Source organism: Oncorhynchus mykiss, chromosome 5 (genome assembly GCF_057628025.1).
Source record: "Oncorhynchus mykiss isolate SJ-2025 chromosome 5, ASM5762802v1, whole genome shotgun sequence".
NCBI classification, from domain to species: domain Eukaryota; kingdom Metazoa; phylum Chordata; class Actinopteri; order Salmoniformes; family Salmonidae; genus Oncorhynchus; species Oncorhynchus mykiss.
Genome location: NC_143026.1, coordinates 10,907,263 through 10,931,746, shown reverse-complemented (window position 1 = coordinate 10,931,746; position 24,484 = coordinate 10,907,263). Strand labels below are relative to the sequence as shown.

Sequence of the window (24,484 nt, the reverse complement as noted above, 5' to 3'; positions counted from 1 at the left end):
TATGTACATTTGAACATCTTGGCCATGTAGTGCTATAATCTCCACCCGGCACAGCCAGAAGAGGACTGGCCAACCCTCAGAGCCTGGTTCCTCTCTAGGTTTCTTCCTAGGTTCCTGCCGTTCCAGGGAGTTTTTCCTAGCCACCATACTTCTAAATTTGCATTGCTTGCTGTTTGGGGTTTTAGGCTGGGTTTCTGTATAGAACTTTGTGACATCGGCTGATTTTAAAATTGCTTTATAAATACATTTGATTGATTGATTGATACTCTGGAAAACTGCAGAGAGAAGTCCTCCATTATAATGACTGAGTTGGCACTATGTGGTTGGTACGTTTCCCCCTCTTCTCCTTGGAGCTGGAGACCGATTGATTGGCATGTCCTAGAGAAGCACCTGTGTGACCTCTGTACCATGTGACAGACACTAAATCAGACAGTAATGTTTTGAGTTTTAATTTTCTAATCAAGTTGAAGTGTCCTTCATTCCCAAGATCATAACCAATTCCTGGAAGAAAATATACGATTCCTTTCGCCTCTACAGGGGCCTCTACAGAGGAAGTGGAACTGTATTTTCAACATGCTTAGTGCTTGTATGCTTAGTGCTTGTATGGACACTGTCCTGCCCCATGTTACTGACACATGGCATGAAAACTAAGAAGAGGAGGTATCAAATAAGCCAGATTCATTAAATAAAGAGACAATATACCATCATAGAGCAGGTAAAAGCATATTTATTGACACATTTTTACTCTAGTTTTCAATGTAGAATACTAATGTCAAAGTCCATTCTCCGTCTGAATACACTTAACTGTACTTTTCAAGAATGGCTGAGAAATTACGTACATTTAAGTCATACAAACTCAATGGCTTCTGAATATGAAAGTGGATCTAATTATGAAAAAATTATAACAAAAAAGTGAATTATTAAAGAAAATACAATGCTCAAAAAAATAAAGGGAACACTTAAACAACACAATGTAACTCCAAGTCAATCACACTTCTGTGAAATCAAACTGTCCACTTAGGAAGCAACACTGATTGACAATACATTTCACATGCTGTTGTGCAAATGGAATAGACAACAAGTGGAAATTATAGACATTTAGCAAGACACCCCCAATAAAGGAGTGGTTCTGCAGGTGGTGACCACAGACCACTTCTCAGTTCCTATGCTTCCTGGCTGATGTTTTGTTCACTTTTGAATGCTGGCGGTGCTTTGACTCTAGTGGTAGCATGAGACGGAGTCTACAACCCACACAAGTTGCTCAGGTAGTGCAGCTCATCCAGGATGGCACATCAATGTGAGATGTGGCAAGAAGGTTTGCTGTGTCTGTCAGCGTAGTGTCCAGAGCATGGAGGCGATACCAGGAGACAGGCCAGTACATCAGGAGACGTGGAGGAGGCCGTAGGAGGGCAACAACCCAGCAGCAGGACCGCTACCTCCGCCTTTGTGCAAGGAGGACCACTGCCAGAGCCCTGCAAAATGACCTCCAGCAGGCCACAAATGTGCATGTGTCTGCTCAAACGGTCAGAAACAGACTCCATGAGGGTGGTATGAGGGCCCGACGTCCACAGGTGGGGGTTGTGCTTACAGGCAAACACCGTGCAGGACGTTTGGCATTTGTCAGAGAACACCAAGATTGGCAAATTCGCCACTGGTGCCCTGTGCTCTTCACAGATGAAAGCAGGTTCACACTGAGCACATGTGACAGACGTGACAGTCTGGAGACGCCATGGTGAACGTTCTGCTGCCTGCAACATCCTCCAGCATGACCGGTGTGGTGGTGGGTCAGTCATGGTGTGGGGTGGCATTTCTTTGGGGGGCCGCACAGCCCTCCATGTGCTTGCCAGAGGTAGCCTGACTGCCATTAGGTACTGAGATGAGATCCTCAGACCCCTTGTGAGACCATATGCTGGTGTGGTTGGCCCTGGGTTCCTCCTACTGCAAGACAATGCTAGACCTCATGTGGCTGGAGTGTGTCAGCAGTTCCTGCAAGAGGAAGGCATTGATGCTATGGACTGGCCCGCCCGTTCCCCAGACCTGAATCCAATTGAGCACACCTGGGACATCATGTCTGGATCCATCCACCCATGCCACGTTGCACCACAGACTGTCCAGGAGTTGGCGGATGCTTTAGTCCAGGTCTGGGAGGAGATCCCTCAGGAGACCATCCGCCACCTCATCAAGAGCATGCCCAGGCATTGTAGGGAGGTCATACAGGCACGTGGAGGCCACATACACTACTGAGCCTCATTTTGACTTGTTTTAAGGACATTACATCAAAGTTGGATCAGCCTGTAGTGTGGTTTTCCACTTTGATTTTGAGTGTGACTCCAAATCCAGACCTCCATGGGTTGATAAATTTGATTTCCATTGATCATTTTTGTGTGATTTTGTTGTCAGCACATTCAACTATGTAAAGAAAAAAGTATTTAATAAGAATGTTTTATTCATTCAGATCTAGGATGTGTTATTTTAGTGTTTTAGCTTTTATAATCAGTCAGATAAGAAAAAGTCCTGAATGAGGTCAAGTACAAGTCAATGGTATTTGAAGTTCATCAAAGAGACATAATCTATGGCAACTAAACCTTCCTATCCTCCAAAATGGAGCATTTGAAGTTGATGGCCCATATCGCCATCGTCCCAGTGAGGAATGTAGAAAACGCCAAGAGAGTAGAAGGTAAAAACTAAAAAGTCTGATTACTTTCACATCTAAAAATGTAGGGAAACTTGAGCCCTGTTCTTTTAAACATTTTCTTTACTGCAGTGATTAAGCCAGTTGTTCATAATGTTGTTGTTTTTTACTGCAGTGATTAAGCCAGTTGTTCATAATGTTGTTGTTTTTACTGCAGTGATTAAGCCAGTTGTTCATAATGTTGTTGTTTTTTACTGCAGTGATTAAGCCAGTTGTTCATAATGTTGTTGTTTTTACTGCAGTGATTAAGCCAGTTGTTCATAATGTTGTTGTTTTTTACTGCAGTGATTAAGCCAGTTGTTCATAATGTTGTTGTTTTTATTGCAGTGATTAAGCCAGTTGTTCATAATGTTGTTGTTTTTACTGCAGTGATTAAGCCAGTTGTTCATAATGTTGTTGTTTTTTACTGCAGTGATTAAGCCAGTTGTTCATAATGTTGTTGTTTTTTACTGCAGTGATTAAGCCAGTTGTTCATAATGTTGTTGTTTTTACTGCAGTGATTAAGCCAGTTGTTCATAATGTTGTTGTTTTTTACTGCAGTGATTAAGCCAGTTGTTCATAATGTTGTTGTTTTTTACTGCAGTGATTAAGCCAGTTGTTCATAATGTTGTTGTTTTTTACTGCAGTGATTAAGCCAGTTGTTCATAATGTTGTTGTTTTTTACTGCAGTGATTAAGCCAGTTGTTCATAATGTTGTTGTTTTTTACTGCAGTGATTAAGCCAGTTGTTCATAATGTTGTTGTTTTTACTGCAGTGATTAAGCCAGTTGTTCATAATGTTGTTGTTTTTTTACTGCAGTGATTAAGCCAGTTGTTCATAATGTTCTTGTTTTTACTGCAGTGATTAAGCCAGTTGTTCATAATGTTGTTTTTTTATTGCAGTGATTAAGCCAGTTGTTCATAATGTTGTTGTTTTTACTGCAGTGATTAAGCCAGTTGTTCATAATGTTGTTGTTTTTACTGTAAGTACAGGGGCCTGCACTGTTCATTGTTTAAAAAACAATATACATAAATAATATCTTTATATTAGTATCCAGAGAGTGTGGTCTCGAAACACAGTAATGGAATCCACTGTCCCGAATGAAGGTGGAGAGTAGATTCTAGACCCCCAGATCCAAGATCTACTGCAGGGGTGCATATCTTCAAGGCTGCAGGCGTGTTGGTTCCTGCCTTACACTTTATTGATCCATAATGCCACTGATTGAAAAAAAGAAGAAGAGGGAAAACAGTCACTTATTAAAAAGACAATAGTTAAAACCAGCCCAAAAAACCTGATTCTGCTATGTAAAACGAGTGATGGTACCATCATAGGGTTTCTTGTTTGACATATCTTTGAGATATTTGATGTAGTGGCTAAAGGTAGTGAAATAAAAGTCTCACAGACAAATCAAATTTGTCACATGCGCCGAATACAACAGGTTGTAGACCTTACAGTGAAATGCTCACTTACAAGCCCTTAACAAACAATGCAGTTTTAAGAACAAACACACAAAGTTTGAAATAAAAGCAACGAATAATTAAAGAGCAGAACTAAAATAACAATAGCAAGGCTATATACAGGGGGTACCGGCACAGAGTCAATGTGGAGGCTATATACAGGGGGTACCGTTACAGAGTCAATGTGGAGGCTATATACAGGGGGTACCGATACAGAGTCAATGTGGAGGCTATATACAGGGGGTACCGGTACAGAGTCAATGTGGAGGCTATATACAGGGGGTACCGATACAGAGTCAATGTGGAGGCTATATACAGGGGGTACCGGTACAGAGTCAATGTGGAGGCTATATACAGGGGGTACCGGTACAGAGTCAATGTGGAGGCTATATACAGGGGGTACTGGTACAGAGTCAATGTAGAGGCTATATACAGGGGGTACCGATACAGAGTCAATGTGGAGGCTATATACAGGGGGTACCGGTACAGAGTCAATGTGGAGGCTATATACAGGGGGTACCGATACAGAGTCAATGTGGAGGCTATATACAGGGGGTACCGATACAGAGTCAATGTGGAGGCTATATACAGGGGGTACCGATACAGAGTTAATGTGGAGGCTATATACAGGGGGTACCGATACAGAGTCAATGTGGAGGCTATATACAGGGGGTACCGGTACAGAGTCAATGTGGAGGCTATATACAGGGGTACCGGTACAGAGTCAATGTGGAGGCTATATACAGGGGGTACCGGTACAGAGTCAATGTGGATGGAGGCTAATACAGGGGGTACCGATAAAGAGTCAATGTGGAGGCTATATACAGGGTGTACCAGTACAGAGTCAATGTGGAGGCTATATACAGGGGTTACCGGTACAGAGTCAATGTGGAGGCTATATACAGGGGGTACCGGTACAGAGTCAATGTATGTGGGCACCGGTTAGTCAAGTGATCCTCATCTTGACTGACTTTCCTAGTTAAATAAAATAAACAGAAAAGACCTTACCTGAAGCTGGAAGCAGACAGGCCTCTCCTCTCCTCTACAGTGTAGAACAAAGGGCCAACTAGGCTGTCACCCTGAGAATGTCCTGTCAGGTGGAATCACGACAATAGAGACAATCCATCAAACCCAGGGTTAACAGTGGGATCCTGATGACTGGGACCAGTCAGGGGTGTCCACTCTTCTCACTTCAAATCTCTCCTCTCTATTGTCTGGTTGTGTGTCACCAAGGCAGTGACAGAACAGAGGGGGGTAGAGAGAAGAGGTCAAAATGACTTCAGTGTGTCACCTTTCTGTCCAAGAAAATGTATTATTTACAATTGTTTCGGTACTGGAATAAAAGAGAACATCTGTATGTTTATTCCAAAGATGATGTTTCAGTAGATGCCACATGTTGGTGGTAATTGTTATTCTTAGGTGTTACTCTATTCCTTAAAAGCCAAGTTTAGACCCAAACTCAGTTGCTATTACTGTACAAGCGTCATGTATTGTACACATAACATGATTTAAAATGCTCCTGTACAAAGGCGTCTACAAGATGAATTTACTGTATCTTATGGTCCACTGCATTTCAAATCAGTTAGCATAATAATTGGTTGCTTCTCTACATGTCACAGACAAATGATTGTGATTAGCACCAACACATTGCACGGTGGAAATTACCTCTCATGAGGTGGTTAACTATTTGGCAACAGTCAGAGTGTACCTTTTCATTAACTTGTGCGCTGTTTTTTCAACCCAATTTACACCACACTGCTTTAAATGTATGGATTCGCTGATTTTCAGTTGCACTCACTTTCTTTCTGACTTGAAAAAGTAAAGCCACTTGAAGTTGGACCTTGTGCACAACCCGGCCTGGCTATTTCAGTTCCTGGAAGCAGACAGGCCTCTCCTCTACAGTGTAGAACAAAGGGCCAACTAGGTAGAACAAAGGGCCAACTAGGCTGTCACCCTGCACTTCCTACTGACAGGGTTTTCACCAACACCGCTTGCCTACCTTTTTACAATTTATTTTACCTTTATTTAACCTTTATTTAACCAGGCAAGTCAGTTAAGAACAAACTCTTATTTTCAATGACGGCCTAGGAACAGTGGGTTATCCGCCTGTTCAGGGGCAGAACGACAGATTTGTACCATGACAGCTCGGGGGTATGAACTTGCAACCTTTCGGTTACTAGTCCAACGCTCTAACCACTAGGCTACCCATCTCATCAACCTATCCTGAAATGGGGGCTCCAAGGTCTTTTGTCACAGCTTCCCAAGGTGCATACGTATACTAGTTGAAATGGTACAGTTGGTGATTTGACGGAGAATCACATCACAGGTGAGAGAAAGAAAACTAGATATATAGTTAGTACATACAGTGCATCAAAGCAGTGGGCATCATTTGAAATGTTTTATTTCACCTTGATTTAACCAGGTAGGCCAGTTGAGAACAAGTTCTCATTTACAACTGCAACCTGGCCAAGATAGAGCAAAGCAGTGCGACACAAACACCACAGAGTTACACATGGGATAAACAAACGTACAGTCAATAACACAATAGAAAAGTCTATATACAGTGTGTGCAAATGTAAGATTAGGGAGGTAAGGCAATAAATAGGCCAATAGTGGCAAAATAATTGCAATTTAGCAATTAAACACTGGAGTGATAGATGTGCAGAAGATGAATGTGCAGGTAGAGATACTGGGGTGCAAAGGAGCAAAAAAATAAACAACAGTATGGGGATGAGGTAGTTGGGTGGGCTATTTACAGATGGGCTATGTACAGGTGCAATGATCGGTAAGCTGTTCTGACAGTTGATGCCTAAATTTAGTGAGGGAGATATGTCTCTAGCTTTAGTGATTTTTGCAATCGTTCCAGTCATTGGCAGCAGAGAACTGGAAGGAAAGGCGGCCAAATGAGGAGTTGGCTTTGGGGGTGACCAGTGAAATATACCTGCTGGAGCACGTGCTATGGGTGGGTGCTTCTAGGGTGACCAGTGAGCTGAGATAAGGCAGGGCTTTACCTAGCAAATACATATAGATGACCTGGAGCCAGGGGTTTGGCTACGAATATGAAGTGAGGGCCAGCAAACGAGAGCATACAGGTAGCAGTGGTGGGTAGTATATGGGGCTTTGGTGACAAAATGGTTGGCCCCGTGATAGACTGCATCCAATTTGCTGAGTAGAGTTTTGGAGGCTATTTTGTAAATGACATCGCCAAAGTCAAGGATTGGTAGGACAGTCAGTTTTAACGAGGGTATGTTTGGCAGCATGAGTGAAGGATGCTTTGTTGCGAAATAGGAAGCCAATTCTAGATTTAATTTTGGATTGGAGATGCTTATCTGAGTCTGGAAGGAGAGTTTACAGTCTAACCAGACACCTAGGTATTTGTAGTGGTCCACATATTCTAAGTCAGAACCGTCCAGAGTAGTGATGCTAGACGGGCAGGCAGCAATCGGTTAATGAGCATGTATTTAGTTTTGCTTGCATTAAAGAGCAGTTGGAGGCCACGGAAGGAGAGTTGCATGGCATTGACGCTCGTCTGGAGGTTTGTTAACACAGTGTCCAAAGAAAGGCCAGAAGGCCAGAAGTATACAGAATGGTGTCATCTGCATAGAGGTGGATCAGAGAATCACCAGCCGCAAGAGCAACATCATTGATGTATACAGAGAAAAGAGTCGGCCCGAGAATTGAATCTTGTGGCACCCCCATAGAGACTGCCAGAGGTCTGGAAAACAGGCCCTCTGATTTGACACACTGAACTCTATCTGAGAAGTAGTTGGTGAACCAGGCGAGGCAGTCATTTGAGAAACAAAGGCTGTTGAGTCTGCCGATAAGAATGCGGTGATTGACAGAGTCGAAAGCCTTGGCCAGGTCAATGAATACGGCTGCACAGTATTGTCTTTTATCGATGGTGGTTATGATATCGTTTAGGACATTGAGCGTGGCTGAGGTGCACCCATGACCAGCTCGGAAACCAGATTGCATAGCGGAGAAGGTGTGGTGGGATTCGAAATGGTCGGTGATCTGTTGTTAACTTGGCTTTCAAAGACTTTAGAAAGGCAGGGCTTTCAAAGACTTTAGAAAGGCAGGGCAGGATGGATATAGGTCTGTAACCTAATGGGTCTAGAGTGTCACCCCCTTTGAAGAGGGGGATGACCGCGGCAGCTTTCCAATCTTTAGGGATCTCAGATGATACGAAAGAGAGGTTAAACAGGCTAGTAATAGGGGTTGCAACAATTGTGTTGGATCATTTTAGAAAGAGAGGGTCCAGATTGTCTAGCCCATCTGATTTGTAGGGGTCCAGATTTTGCAGCTCCTCAGAACAAATATGAGTGGTAATGTAATGGCCGTTGGTGGAAGAAGGTGAGGACCAAGGTGCAGTGTGGTACGTGTTCATAATTTTAATGGTAAAACTGAACACTATCAAACAAGCAACAAAAGACCAACCGAAACAGCTCCGTCAGGTGCAAAACACACTAAACAGAAAATAACTACCCACAAACACAGGTGGGAACAGGCTACCTAAGTATGGTTCTCAATCAGAAACAACGATAGACAGCTGCCTCTGATTGGGAACCATACCAGGCCAAATACAGAAATACAAAACATAGAACAAAAACATAGAATGCCCACCCCAACTCACGCCCTGACCAAACCAAAAATAGAGAAATAAAAAGGTCAGGACGTGGCAGGTGATAATATAACATAAATCATACAGTATATGCCTTATAGCATACACTTTTATCCGAAGCGACTTAAGTTATCCGTGCATACATATTATGTATGGGTGGACCAATTGGGAATCAAACCCACAACCCCTGGCATTGCAAGCGCCATGCTCCACCAACTGAGCTACACAGGACCACATCTCATAGGCGATCTTAGCATCTCAGATGCATTAGTGGGGTATTGTAGGATTACTTTTGAAGCGGTTTGGTAGCTGCAGTTGAAAGCTAAACCTGAGCTGTCATACATTGATTAACAGTAAAAGTGGTGCAAAGCACTTAATAAAAAATACTTTAAAGTACTAGTTAAGTAGTTTTTTGGGGCATCTGTACTTCACCATTTATTTTTTTGACAACTTTTACTTCACTACATTCCTAAAGAAAATAATCTACTTTTTACTCCATACATTTCCCCTAACACCCAAAAGTACTTCTTACATTTTGAATGGTTAGCAGGACAGGAAAATGGTCCAATTCACACACTTATCAAGAGAACATGTGGTCATCCCTACTGCCTCTGATCTGGCGGACTCACTAAACACAAAAGGATCATTTTAAAATTATGTTGGAGTGTGCCCCTGGCTATCTGTACATTTTAAAAACAAAATGGTGCCTTCTGGTTTGCTTAATATAAGGACTTTGAAGTGATTTCTACTTTAAATGTTGATACTTAAGTATATTTTAGCAATTACCTTTTCTTTTGATACTATATAGTATATGTAGAATCAAATACTTTTACTCTAGTATTTTACTGACTAATTTATACTTGAGTAACTTTCTATTAAGGTATCTATACTTTTACTCAAGTATCACAATTGGGTACTTTCTTCACCAGAGTAAAAGTATATATTGATACATTGGTGTATATATATATATATATATATATATATATATATATATATATATATATATATATATATATATGACAGGTTCAAAACACAAAACATGTCATATGGCTCTTCAAGGCCTTTGGTCACAGCTTGAGGTAAGATTGGCACTTGGCACATACTTGTTAAAATGGTAATGAAGGCTTCCAGTGGGTGAGAGGCGTATGGTATATCTAGGCAATACGTACATTAAAGCAGTAGGCATAAACATAGATTCATGCAGAGGTGCTGAAGTTGAGAATGACGTCAGCCAGACCCTTTACTGCCCTTCACCTCCTTGTTCCTTTCTTCATTCTTGGTCTTCATCACATCGAGTATGTCTTGGTTGCCTGGCTTCTATGCTGAAAGATTGTTTGACTGTGATAATGAGAGGAGCAGGCTGCCTCTCCCTCCTACTCAGTCATTTATTTTCAGTGTTCACATTGATTAGGCACCATGGATACCACCAGACTACGAATTAGCCTCCCCTCCTTTGTCCTTTCCATTGTATGGCATCTGCTCTGAGAGATGAACTGAGAGAGGGACATTGCCTGTAATGATATTCTGATACATAACATGAGTATTTCAATTGAAGTGTTTCCACCTCATTTCTGTGGCAGCGACAGCCAATAAACAACGTTATTTAAAAAAATGCAACTTGCTATTAGTGCCGAACGATTAATGCTTTTTTAAGAGGTTGGTTTGGTTTTAGTTCAATTTAGTTCGATTTTTGATGATTTTTTAAACATTAAATGCACTATGCATGATGTGGGTTGAATGCTGTAACAACAATGAATAAAAGTCCCATGATGGTCGGGCAGTGTTTCCCAAACTCGGTCCTCGGGACCCCAAGGAGTGCATGTTGATTTTTGTCCTAGCACTACACAGCTGATTCAAATAATCAACTAATCATCAAGCTTTAATGATTTGAATCAGCTAATGCTTGGGCAAAAACCAAAAGGTGCACCCAGGGGGCCCCAGGACCGGGTTTTGGAAACACTGTGGTAGTCACGGACCATTACTGCTTATCACTTATTACCCATCAGTTCATCATATTGCTTTACTTCAATAAAATATTTCAGTATATTACATTAGTTTTATTTGATTACTTAATTTCAGTCCAAGTCATCATCTCATTTGTATAGAGATGCTGCCTACGCTGTCTGACAAAAATCACAATTTTAGCAGTTCTTCAAAGTAAATCAGGTATACTTTTATGACAGCTGAATACCAAATATCAAATCACTTAAGACCATGTATTTTCAGGAAGAAATACCTTGCAAAGCAACAGCTGCTCTATCTAGTGTCTAGACACCACAAAGTAATGTGTCTAGACAGACTGAGGGAGACGTATCAATAAGAGGCGGGCCTAGACTGAAGGAGACGTATCAATAAGAGGCGGGACTGAGGGAGACGTATCAATAAGAGGCGAGCCTAGACTGAGGGAGACGTATCAATAAGAGGCGGGCCTAGACTGAGGGAGACGTATCAATAAGAGGCGGGACTAGACTGAGGGAGACGTATCAATAAGAGGCGGGACTGAGGGAGACGTATCAATAAGAGGCGGGCCTAGACTGAGGGAGACGTATCAATAAGAGGCGGGCCTAGACTGAGGGAGACGTATCAATAAGAGGCGAGCCTAGACTGAGGGAGACGTATCAATAAGAGGCGGGCCTAGACTGAGGGAGACGTATCAATAAGAGGCGGGACTGAGGGAGACGTATCAATAAGAGGCGGGCCTAGACTGAGGGAGACGTATCAATAAGAGGCGGGCCTAGACTGAGGGAGACGTATCAATAAGAGGCGGGCCTAGACTGAGGGAGACGTATCAATAAGAGGCGGGACTGAGGGAGACGTATCAATAAGAGGCGGGACTGAGGGAGACGTATCAATAAGAGGCGGGACTGAGGGAGACGTATCAATAAGAGGCGGGCCTAGACTGAGGGAGACGTATCAATAAGAGGCGGGCATAGACAGAGGGAGACGTATCAATAAGAGGCGGGCCTAGACTGAGGGAGACGTATCAATAAGAGGCGGGACTGAGGGAGATGTATCAATTAGAGGCAGGCCTAGACTGAGGGAGATGTATCAATAAGAGGCGGGCCTAGACTGAGGGAGATGTATCAATAAGAGGCAGGCGTAGACAGAGGGAGACGTATCAATAAGAGGCAGGCAGACAGAGGGAGACATATCAATCCCTGGATCTCACCCTCTTTGCTCTGAGTTTTAACTTTCTGATTGATAAGCTACTTTACAGGTCCCACTCTCTCTCTCTCATTGGACCTGCCACATGCTTTGTCCCCATCATGAAGCTCCCCCTGTAATGCCAGTTTATATGTCTCTAAAATCTCCCCCACAGGAACACTAGATCCCAACACTTTCTCCACACCCCCGTATTCACCTTCCTGATGGTAACATTCTACAATCTCTGTTTACCCATTAGTCTATTATTCTACCGATCTTTTCTGGCCCATCATGTTGTAATTCTCTCTGTGATTTCAGAGAGAACACCATTTTCTGCTGGAATTAAGTTGAAAGAAGTCACCCAAATAACAGACCAAACAGATTAGCATGTACTCAAGGCAACTTCTAAACTTGGGTAGTGTGTACATTAAGACACAGCTTTCTACACCGTTCTGTTTTGAAAGCAATTTAAACGTCAGAAGGTCAATTTAAATATTTGATCAGATTAAATTGTCATTAATAAAATATATATTTTTCTTGAACCTACTCTGGTACAGAGGATGTTATTGCATGCTGCTCGAAGGCAGAAAACTAAGAACCAGACAGGGGTATTTTTTCCTTATGGAGGTTTACATGAATTTGTGTAATAACAGTTTCCAACTGCCACAGAGTAAGAGTGAGACAGAGAAACATGTGAGTGTCTCAGTTGCCTATTGACTGAGGTGCATGTTGGGCCATAGAAAATCAGGACATTTAACAAGTACTACCTTGCTGTTTTCTGCACGACTGCCTGATTGGGATTTCTTTGGGGGGGGGGGGGGGGGGGGTGTATTCTTTCTTCTGTTATGAGATGCATTAAGACTATATTATACAAACTGAATAACCTGCCAATTGATAAATGCAATAGTGTATTAAAGTAAAGCCCATTAATTGACTGCATTGCCTTGATTATTGCTCTATTAACAAGAAAAAAGGGGTATGTTGTACAATGCATTTAACTGAATTATGTCTTCCGCATTTAACCCAACGCCTCTGAATCAGAGAGGTGAGGGGTGCTGCCTAAATCGACATCCACACCATCAGCGCACGGGGAACAGTTGCCCAAACTACCTTGCTCAGGGGCAGAACTACAGATTTTTACCTTGTCAGCTCGGGGATTCGATCCAGCAACATTCGGTTACTGGCCCAACACTAACTGCTAGGCTACCTACCACCCCAAGTATTATATTGCCCTAGTAAATAAATAGTTTATAAACTTTGCCACCTGAGTTGACCTTTTTTGTCCATTGAGATGATTTTCTTTGAGAAGCAGATCTTTTCTACCAACACAGCACAAGACTGGGGAATAAATCACAAGAAAATGCAACGTTCAATTAAGTAAAGTATTTTATTAATTGAAACCACCTACAGTTGTATTACCACTGACATAGTGTTACCAATCCTGACCTAAGGGCGTAAGACACGCTCTGGGCCAAAGAAGAGATCACTTGAACAACCAAACAATGCAATCCTGGGCCTTTGGGGGAAAAAAAACAACAAAAAAAAACAGGGCAACAGTTATATTTAACAACATTTACAGAGTCAAAGGATTGTACAGGATCACAGCTTTCAGAGATATTTGATGCGTACGTACGTGTAGAGACAAAGAGCCTCATAGGAGACTTAGTTGCATTGTTTGTTACGGTATAGAACAATCAAGAGGCATGGGAACTATAGGGGCACAGAATCTGTCTCTCACGTCTACAGACTAGGTGCAGGATTGAGTCTATTCTAACACAAGTGATACGCCAGTGTACAGAGGCTATGCCAGATATGGTTGAGAGAAGCATTAGAGGTAAGTGCTAAAAATAAGCCCTCCATTGAAGTGATATGGAGAAATGTTGTAAATGTTAAGGGAAAGGTAACAAGATACCTGATAAGGATCACTGCTAGTCTTAAATTGGAAAATGTCACATGTTGACGCATTTACTGTGCAGTCTTCGCTACTCCTTCTCCAGACCATCTACTATCAAATCAGAAATGACATCAGGTGAGATTTGACATGTCAATTGCTTTAGTTGAGTCGTTCCACATGAACACAATCCACTGGTAAGATAGTAGTACATGGTTGTGTTTAAAATGAGTTCACAGATTCCATATATAGACGTAGATTATTTATCATTCCACTCAGAAACACAGATTACGCTAACGTGTCATTACAACAAAAGCTTGTATTTACTTAAAATCCTCTGAAAATGGGCAAATGTAATAAGTGTACCAACTGATAAACAGCAATATGTTAAATCCTACATTTAATGAGTCTGAACAAAGGATTACTGTATCTGCATAAGAAAATACTGGGATTAAGTTTAAACTACGGAGGAATTTTAACTATAGATGTCTTCAAGGGGTCAGCCATCGTCTTACGATAAAATATCAAAAGGTTAAAAGAATAAAAAACATTTAATATTATATTCAAAATGAATTCAAGGGTAGACCTCTTCATATGGACTTCTGTATATAAACAAAAATACTATCCTCACACTTATATAACAGAATCAGCTGTTAAGGTCTCGTGATATTAACTTGAAACCTTTGATAAATGTACCACATGTATTGTCTATATTAAGTGCTTCAATGTCAAAACACTCACTAACATTCACAATAATCGTACAGGTCAAATAGTGCCACTATGTGGTGAGGAGAACATTTCCAAGGAAACGGTTTGCACACTAGCTAGCTAGCACAAACTACTGTAGAACGTTTTTCTAAAAACATGCATTACGGATATAGGTATATTTAGTTGGCTATTACCATCGAGCTCTACTAACACATTCTATTTGGTGTCTTCGTAGAGAATTTAAGAGAAAATAAAAAAGTTATAAACTAAAGTGTAAATAATAAAACATTAAAAGTAAACAATATATTTTTTTGAACTGTAAAGACTCGGTACTAGCCTCATGTCTTCCAAAAACAAGTACATTTTCAAATTGGCTTTGCATCATTACAAATGTTTCTTCATAACATGTTAAAAAGCTAAATTCCTTCCAAAATCTTCAATACATGAAAAAACACAAACCTTTTGGTAAGGACAAAACATATGTTGGTATGCAAAAGTCCATTGTGGAAGTGTAGACATACAATCCAATGTCTAACTAAATGCTTATGTCGTTCAAATGTCAGTAATATTTCTAATGAAAATGTGTAAATTATATTATAAATGTAATATCACCAGCATTGGAAAAAGGCAATAATTGCAAAGTACAGATCTATAAATAGTTCCCTAAAAGGAAACTTTGTCAAATCAACAAATCTACCTAGGACAGCAAAACTACCGAACCACTTAAAACAAACTAAGACGACATTACGAGCTGAGCTGACGGAAACCCACTGAACTGTCGCGCTCAAGTACCTTCAAGAAAAACAAAAAAATAGTTCTGCCTGAAAAACCTGTGACGTCAAAGAAACATAGCAGTCTAACCTTTATAAAGCTCTCTATAATATCCAAAAAGAACTCATTTATAAAGTGCACTATAAATACTAAATTTGATCTTTACAACAATAGTTTTCAACTTAGAATCTAAAACACATACGATTAGAAAAGACAAGGGTCATTGGTCTTTACACTACTCAAAAAAGCAGAAGTATATTTTTTGCAATAAAGGATAAAAAAATAAATGGCTCAGCTGCATAAACTCTGATCTTAAGTCCAACGTCAGTGAAATACTGCAGTCTGAAAAGATACGGATGCAGCTGGGGAATATGTTTAAACATCCCAAATTGTTAATGTGCAAAATTAGGGATTGGAACGCTTTTGAACTGCGTTTTCTAACATGATAGTGCAGCCTTCCACACAACTAAGGACATTACTGTGTTTTATCTGGGGTTGTTATTCCTGTTGTAAATGAGAGGCAAGAGATTGAAGATCCTAACCACATTTTTTAGATCCACAATTAATCCCTTTCCAGGATTTACACCTTGGTGCATCTTCTGTATGAAAAATAAACATTCCCAGGTGAAAGGAACCTTAAAAAGGTCTATGAGGAAAAGCAGGGAGGAAATTGTATGTCCAAATCACCTGCCTATTCTCAATGGAAGCCATATTTGTGTAAAATACTCTCAACTTAACTGGTTCAATATGTCCAACATTTACTTAAACTACATATCAAAATAAAAACTTCTGAGTAAGACTATTCTACATCTAGCTACTATTTATATATCCAAGAGCTAGCGTTGGTAATTCCACTAAACTGGAGACAAGAAAAATCCTCTCTCCTGACTGAAAGGCAAATAAATTGTTTTTATGAGAGGAAGGAACAATACAGCGATATTGAATAAAGCAATCGAGTCAAATGCGTCACAAAAAATGTTACGTTCAATACAAGAATGACAACATCAACATCAAAATAAAAGGACCACAAACATATAATGCAATGTTTCCATACAAAAATGCTACGCCAGTCAATTTAAGGACGAGTATTCATCATTTACATTTTACACAACTGTTTTTGTTACAACAGTGGCCAGATAAATAAATTACATAAAATATATTCACACACTTTTGTTGCGTATTCATGGCTCTTTCACAGGCTCGCGAGGGGGGGTAGCTTCCTATGTGACCTTGGGCGGCGTCTCGGGTCTCCTCTCCGAGGTGTTGCGTTTGACTTTGGCCGCGGCCGGCTGGCCCTCCTGGTTGAGAGAGGGGCTGGACTGGGACTTCTTGAGGCCCGCGTCGCCATCTTTGCCAATGAGCAGCTCCTTCACGCCCTCCCTCAGGAGCTTGACGTACATCTCATAGCGGTTCTCCTACAGCGGAGAGACGACACAGAGAATGGGGTGAAACATGTGTTTGTATTCTATACCGTAAGACTTATATACTGGCGAACAAGAAATGACAGAAAACTACAGCAACTACTTTGGTTTATCACCGGAAATTCTAATAAAGAAATGTAGGTAAACCCAGCATTGAATGATATCGCCACCTCTGGCCTGATCACGTATCCATTGAATGATCCCCTCTCATGCCTCTCTACAAGTCTGCCAAATATCATGACAACCAAACAAGTTAAATAATCATGTGCTGATCATAGCACTAACAATGTCAAAATCGAATTTTATTTGTCACATACATACGGTTAGCAGATGTTAATGCGAGTGTAGCGAAATGCTTGCGCTTCTAGTTCCGACCTTGCAGTAATATCTAACAATTTCACAACATCTACCTTATACACACAAGTGTAAAGCAATGAATAACAATATGTAGATGAAAATATGGCCGAACGGCATAGGCAAGATGCAGTAGATGGAATTGAGTACAGTATATACATATGAGATGAGTAATGTAGGGTATGTAAACATTATATAAAGTGGAAGAGTTTAAAGTGACTAGTGATCCATTTATTACATCCCATTTTTAATTATTAAAGTGGCTAGAGATTGAGTCAGTATGTTGGCAGCAGCCACTCAATGTTAGTGATGGCTGTTTAACAGTCTGATGGCCTTGAGATAGAAGCTGTTTTTCAGTCTCTCGGTCCCTGCTTTGATGTACCTGTACTGATCTCGCCTTCTGGATGATAGAGGGGTGAAAAGGCAGTGGCTCGGGTGGTTGTTGTCCTTGGTCTTTTTGGCATTCCTGTGACACCGGGTGGTGTAGGTGTCCTGGAGAGCAGTTTGCCCCCGGTAATGCGTTGTGCAGACCTCACTACCCTCTGGAGAGCCTTACGGTTGTGGGCGGAGCAGTTGCCATACCAGGCGGTGATACAGCCCGACAGGATGCTCTTGAGTGTTTTTGGTGACAAGCCAAATTTCTTCAGCCTCCTGAGGTTGAAGAGACGCTGTTGTGCCTTCTTCACCACACTGTCTGTGTGGGTGGACCATTTCAGTTTGTCAGTGATGTGTACGCAAAGGAACTTAAAACTTTCCACCTTCTCCACTACTGTTCCGTGGATAGGGGGGTGCTCCCTCTGCTGTTTCCTGAAGTCCTGACAACACACTCCGAGGGCCCTCACTTTTTCCCTGTAGGCCATCTCGTCGTTGTTGGTAATCAAGCCTACCACTGTAGTGTCGCCTGCAAACTTGATTGAGTTGGAGGTGTGCATGGTCACACAGTCATGGGTGAACAGGGAGTACAGGAGAGGGCTGAGAACGCACCCTTGTGGGGTCCCAGTGTTGAGGATCAGCGGGGTGGAGATGTTTCCTACCCTCACCACCTGGTGGCGGCCCGTCAGGAAGTCCAGGACCCAGTTGCACAGGGCGGGATTGAGACCCAGGGTTAATGACAAGTTTGGAGGGTACTATGGTGTTAAATGTCAGGATATATGTTAAGGTAACAACCTTATTCAAGTTCATTGTTTCACGGCAACCCTGTTGCAGTGCTTGGACCCCTACTTACCACAGGATTAAGAGGTGAAATCACAGGTCGATAAGGCAATTCATTACAACAAATGGTGTGCACTGTAAACAACAAGAAAGGGCATCCAGTCCCAGTGTTGTAAGTCTCCACATTTCAAGATGTGTTCCTTGTTTAACCAGTGAAACAGATATATCTGCAATTCGAGGGACTGCAGCATTCTCTCATCATTTCTTTAAGGTTCTATGTGACACATAACAATTCCAGGGAGACAGACTAACACACAGATAGCAACAACCCCAGAGACATGTTCTTCTGTAGTATGAAACAGTTCAAAGTATTTCTGAGATGTTAAGAGCCTTACAGTGGAGAGGGGCCAGGGGAGAACGTTTCTGTGCTCCCTCTCTGATTAAAGATAATTCTATTCATTCAGGGAAGGATTCATTGGAGATCGACAACAGAATTAATGAGATGGTCATGAATGTTTAATTGTTCTTTATCATATCTCCCTGTGGTAGAAGAATTCTGCTTAAATGGAGTAATAATGAACTAAACTGGAATAGCAGAAGCATTGATAAGACGTGTGGCAGAGAGGTGGACTTGGTTCTCAGATCGTCCTGGCCCAGCACTAAATCCTCTTAACCCTGCTGATTACTAATTCAATACCGTCGCTGACCGTCACCCCCACCTGTATGCCAAGCTTGTACTAATGGAATACCAATATATGAAATAAATACATTAGAAAACTAAAGTACATATAACTAGATCTACCGTAGATCTAAAAAGACATCTCCTTGGCTTTGCATCCAGATCATTCCTTGACCAATTAGCGCATTAATTTCCCTGTGGTTGGGGAGGGGTCTGCTCTGACATGGTGCGGATCGGGAGTGAAGGAGCAGTTGGGAGGTTAATGTAGCCGGTGTGTCGACCAGAACTCTTCTGCCACAACAGTCTTCAATGCTTCAACTGGAGAACAAGGTGAAGGGGCCGTTGATCTTATCGCCCAGGGCCCATAGGTAAAAAAAAAACATCTCAAATGATCTGTTCATACCTTCAAAGTGTGAGTATGCCATCTCATGCAGACTTTTTGGATACTGTAGGTGGAAAAATACTTTTCCTTCAGCACAGAGGTAGCTCATTGATTACGATAGTGTTTCACAGAGGTAGTGCTAGCTCATTGATTACAGTAGTGTTTCACAGAGGTATAGCTAGCTCATTGATTACGGTAGTGTTTCACAGAGGTAGAGCTAGCTCATTGATTACGGTAGTGTTTCACAGAGGTAGAGCTAGCTCATTGATTACGGTAGTGTTTCACAGAGGTAGAGCAAGCTCATTGATTACAGTAGTGTTTCACAGAGGTAGAGCTAGCTCAATGATTACGGTAGTGTTTCACAGAGGTATAGCTAGCTCATTGATTACGGTAGTGTTTCAGAGGTAGAGCAAGCTCATTGATTACAGTAGTGTTTCACAGAGGTAGAGTTAGCTCATTGATTACGGTAGTGTTTCACAGAGGTATAAGCTAGCTCATTGATTACAGTAGTGTTTCACAGAGGTAGAGCTAGCTCATTGATTACGGTAGTGTTTCACAGAGGTAGAGCTAGCTCATTGATTACGGTAGTGTTTCACGGAGGTAGAGCAAGCTCATTGATTACAGTAGTGTTTCACAGAGGTAGAGCTAGCTCATTGATTACGGTAGTGTTTCACAGAGGTATAGCTAGCTCATTAATTACGGTAGTGTTTCACAGAGGTAGAGCTAGCTCATTGATTACGGTAGTATTTCACAGAAGTAGAGCTAGCTCATTGATTACAGTAGTGTTTCACAGAAGTATAAGCTAGCTCATTGATTACGGTAGTGTTTCACAGAGGTAGAGCTAGCTCATTGATTACAGTAGTGTTTCACAGAACTAGAGCTAGCTCATTGATTACGGTAGTGTTTCACAGAGGTAGAGCTAGCTCATTGATTACAGTAGTGTTTCACAGAGGAAGAGCTAGCTCATTGATTACGGTAGTGTTTCACAGAGGTAGAGCTAGCTCATTGATTACAGTAGTGTTTCACAGAGGTAGAGCTGGCTCATTGATTACAGTAGTGTTTCACAGAGGAAGAGCTAGCTCATTGATTACGGTAGTGTTTCACAGAGGTAGAGCTAGCTCATTGATTACAGTAGTGTTTCACAGAGGAAGAGCTAGCTCATTGATTACGGTAGTGTTTCACAGAGGTATAAGCTAGCTCATTGATTACAGTAGTGTTTCACAGAGGTAGAGCTGGCTCATTGATTACGGTAGTGTTTCACAGAGGTAGAGCTGGCTCATTGATTACAGTAGTGTTTCACAGAGGTAGAGCTGGCTCATTGATTACAGTAGTGTTTCACAGAGGTAGAGCTAGCTCATTGATTACAGTAGTGTTTCACAGAGGTAGAGCTGGCTCATTGATTACGGTAGTGTTTCACAGAGGTAGAGCTGGCTCATTGATTACAGTAGTGTTTCACAGAGGTAGAGCTGGCTCATTGATTACGGTAGTGTTTCACAGAGGTAGAGCTAGCTCATTGATTACAGTAGTGTTTCACAGAGGTAGAGCTGGCTCATTGATTACGGTAGTGTTTCACAGAGGTAGAGCTGGCTCATTGATTACAGTAGTGTTTCACAGAGGAAGAGCTAGCTCATTGATTACGGTAGTGTTTCACAGAGGTAGAGCTAGCTCATTGATTACGGTAGTGTTTCACAGAGGTAGAGCTAGCTCATTGATTACGGTAGTATTTCACAGAAGTAGAGCTAGCTCATTGATTACAGTAGTTTCACAGAAGTATAAGCTAGCTCATTGATTACGGTAGTGTTTCACAGAGGTAGAGCTAGCTCATTGATTACAGTAGTGTTTCACAGAGGAAGAGCTAGCTCATTGATTACGGTAGTGTTTCACAGAGGTAGAGCTAGCTCATTGATTACAGTAGTGTTTCACAGAGGTAGAGCTGGCTCATTGATTACGGTAGTGTTTCACAGAGGTAGAGCTGGCTCATTGATTACAGTAGTGTTTCACAGAGGTAGAGCTGGCTCATTGATTACAGTAGTGTTTAGCTAGCTCATTGATTACGGTAGTGTTTAGCTGGCTCATTGATTACAGTAGTGTTTAGCTGGCTCATTGATTACAGTAGTGTTTAGCTAGCTCATTGATTACAGTAGTGTTTAGCTAGCTCAAAAGGCAGTGCTTGATGTTTGTATTGATTATGGAGGCAGCTAGTCTTCCTGGGGTCCAGCAAAACTAAGGCAGTAATACATTAAAAAAGAAACATCAAAATATTCACAACAGATTTCCCAACATATTAAGTGTGCCCCCTCAGGCCCCTACTCTAGTACCACATATCTACAACACAAAATCCATGTGTATGGTGAGTATGTTATTGTGTGTTTGTATGCATGTGTCTGTGCCTATGTTTGTGTTGCTTCAAGGTTACCGGTACAGAATCAATGTGCGGGGGCACCGGTGTCAAGGCAATATGTACATGTAGGTAGAGTTAAAGTGACTATGCATAGATACCAACAGAGTAGAAGAGGGTGGGGGGGCAATGCAAATAGTCTGGGTAGCCATTTGATTAGCTGTTCAGGAGTCTTACGGCTTGGAGGTAGAAGATGTTGAGAAGTCTCTTGGACCTAGACTTGGCGCTCCGGTACCACTTGCCGTGCGGTAGCAGAGAGAACAATCTATGACTAGAGTGGCTGTAGTCTCTGACAATTTTTAGGGCCTTCCTCTGACACCGCCTGGTATAGAGGTCCTGGATGGCAGGAAGCTTGGCCCCGGTGATGTACTGGGCCGTACGCACTACCCTCTGCAATGCCTTGCGGTTGGAGGCTGAGCAGTTGGCATACCAGGCAGTGATGCAACCCGTCAGGATGTTCTAGATGGTGCAGCTGTAAAACCTTTTGAGGATCTGAGGACGCATGACAAATATTTTCAGTCTCCTGAGGGGGAATAGGTTTTGTTGTGCCCTCTTCACGACTGTCTTGGTGTGCTTGGACCATGTTAGTTTGTTGGTGATGTGGAGGTCAAGGGACTTGAAACTCTCAACCTGCTCCACTACAGCCCCATTAATGAGATGGTGGGCGTGCTCAGTCGTCCTCCTCCTGCAACACACAATCATCACCTTTGTCTTGATCATGTTGAGGAAGAGGTTGTTGTCTTTCCACACGGTCAGATCTCTGACCACCTCCCTAAAGGCCGTCTCATTGTTATCGGTAATCAGGCCTACCACTGTTGTGTCATCAGCAAACTTTGTGGTGTTTGAGTCGTGCCTAGCCGTGCAGTCATGAGTGAACAGGGAGTACAGGTGGGGACTGAGCACGCACCCCTGAGGGGCCCCCGTGTTGAGGATCAGTGTGGCGGATGTGATTTTACCTACCCTTTCCACCTGGGGGCGGCCCGCCAGGAAGTCCAGGATCCAGTTGCAGAGGGAGGTGTTTAGTCCCAGGGTCCTTAGCTTAGTGACGAGCTTTGAGGGGACTACGGTATTGAACGCTGAGCTGTAGTCAATGAATAGCATTTTCACATAGGTGTTTCTTTTGTCCAGGGGTGAATGGGCAGTGTGGAGTGCAATAGAGATTGCGTCATCTGTGGATTTGGTACGCAAATTGGAGTGGGTCTAGGGTTTCTGGAATAATGGTTTTGATGTGAGCCATGACCAGCTTTTCAAAGCATTTCATAGCTAGACGTGAGAGCACGTCTAGCTAGTCATTTAGGCAAGTTACCTTAGTGTTCTTGGGCACACTAAGTAGTGGTCTACTTGAAACATTGTTGGTATTACAGACTCAGACAGGCAGAGATTGAAAACGTCCTGGTAATCCGTCTGGCCCAGCGGCCTTGTGAATGTTGACCTGTTTAAAGGTTTTTCTCACATCGGCTGCGGAGAGCGTGATAACAGAGTCATCCGGAACAGCTAATGTTCTCATGCATGTTTCAGTGTTACTTGCCTCGAAGCAAGCATAGAAGTTATTTAGCTCGCCTGGTAGGCTCATGTCACTCTGCAGCTCTCGGCTGTACTTCCCTTTATAGTCTAATAGTGCAAGCTCTGCCACATCCGACGAGCGTCGGAGCCTGTGTAGTACGATTCGATCTTAGTCCTGTATTGACACTTTGCCTGTGATGGTTCATCTACCCTTAGCTCAGTGCGAATGTTGCCTGTAATCTATGGCTTCTGGTTGGGGTATGCGTCCTCAATGCACTTATTGATAAAGCCAGTGACTGACGTGTACTTAATGCCATTGGAAGAACCCCAGAACATATTCCACTCTGTACTAGCAAAACAGTCCTGTAGTTTAGTATCTGCTTCATCTGACTACTTAAAAAAAAAAAGTATTGTTTTTTTTGTCGCTGGTGTTATTGGGGCTTCCTGCTTTAATTTTAGCTTGTAAGCAGGAATCAGGAGCACAGAGTTATGGTCAGATTTGCCAAATGGAGGGCGAGGGAGAGCTTTGTACGCATCTTTGTGCGTGGAGTAAAGGTGGTCTAGAATTGTTTTCCCTCTGGCTGCACATTTAACATGCTGATAAAAATTTGACTAATTAGACTAGATTTAAGTTTCCCTGCATTAAAGTCCCCGGCCACTAAGGGCGCCGTCTCGATTAGCGTTTTCCTGTTTGCGTATGGCGGTATACAGCTCATTGAGTGCAGTTTTAGTGCCAGCCTCGGACTGTGGTGTTATGTAGACAGCTACAAAAAATACAGATGAACTCTCTAGGCAGATGTGGTCTACAGCTTATGAGATATTATACCTCAGGTGAGCAAAACCTCGAGACTTGCCTTAGATATCATGCACCAGCTCTTTACATAAATGCATAGGCCCCCGCCCAGTGTCTTACGAGAGGTTTCTGTTTTATCCTGCCGATAGAGCTGGTGGGTTATACACTATTTTCTTAATGTCGTCGTTCAGCCATGACTAAGTGAAAAATAAGATATTACAGTTAATGTCCCGTTGGTAGGATATACGTGCTTTCAGTTCGTCCCATTTATTTTCCAGCGATAGAATGTTAGCTAGCAGGACGGAAGGCAAAGGCAGATTAGCCACTCGTCGACTGATCCTCGTAAGCCACCCTAATCTTTTTCCGCAAAATATGTTTCCTTCTTCAGCGAATGACGGGGATGAGGGCCTGGTCGGGTGTCTAGTATCACCCTCCTGTCAGACTCCTTGAAGAAAAACGATCTAATCTGAGGTGAGTAATCGCAGTTCTGATGTCCAGAAGCTCTTTTCGGTCATAAGAGACAGTAGCAGCAACATTAT

General features: G+C 42.2%; 1 protein-coding gene across 14 annotated transcripts in view; it reads right to left on the bottom strand.

Annotated features, from left to right (window-relative positions):
- Positions 1-13,261: 13,261 nt before the first annotated feature.
- Positions 13,262-24,484, bottom strand: part of psd3l (pleckstrin and Sec7 domain containing 3, like) — a 153,464-nt gene continuing 142,241 nt past the window's right edge. For all 14 annotated transcript variants that reach the window (XM_021601634.3, XM_021601635.3, XM_021601636.3 and 11 more), the window contains one exon: positions 13,262-16,678. In XM_021601634.3, the coding sequence (XP_021457309.3) occupies positions 16,484-16,678 (195 nt within the window). In that variant the 3' untranslated portion in view covers positions 13,262-16,483. The remainder of the gene's footprint in view (positions 16,679-24,484) is intronic.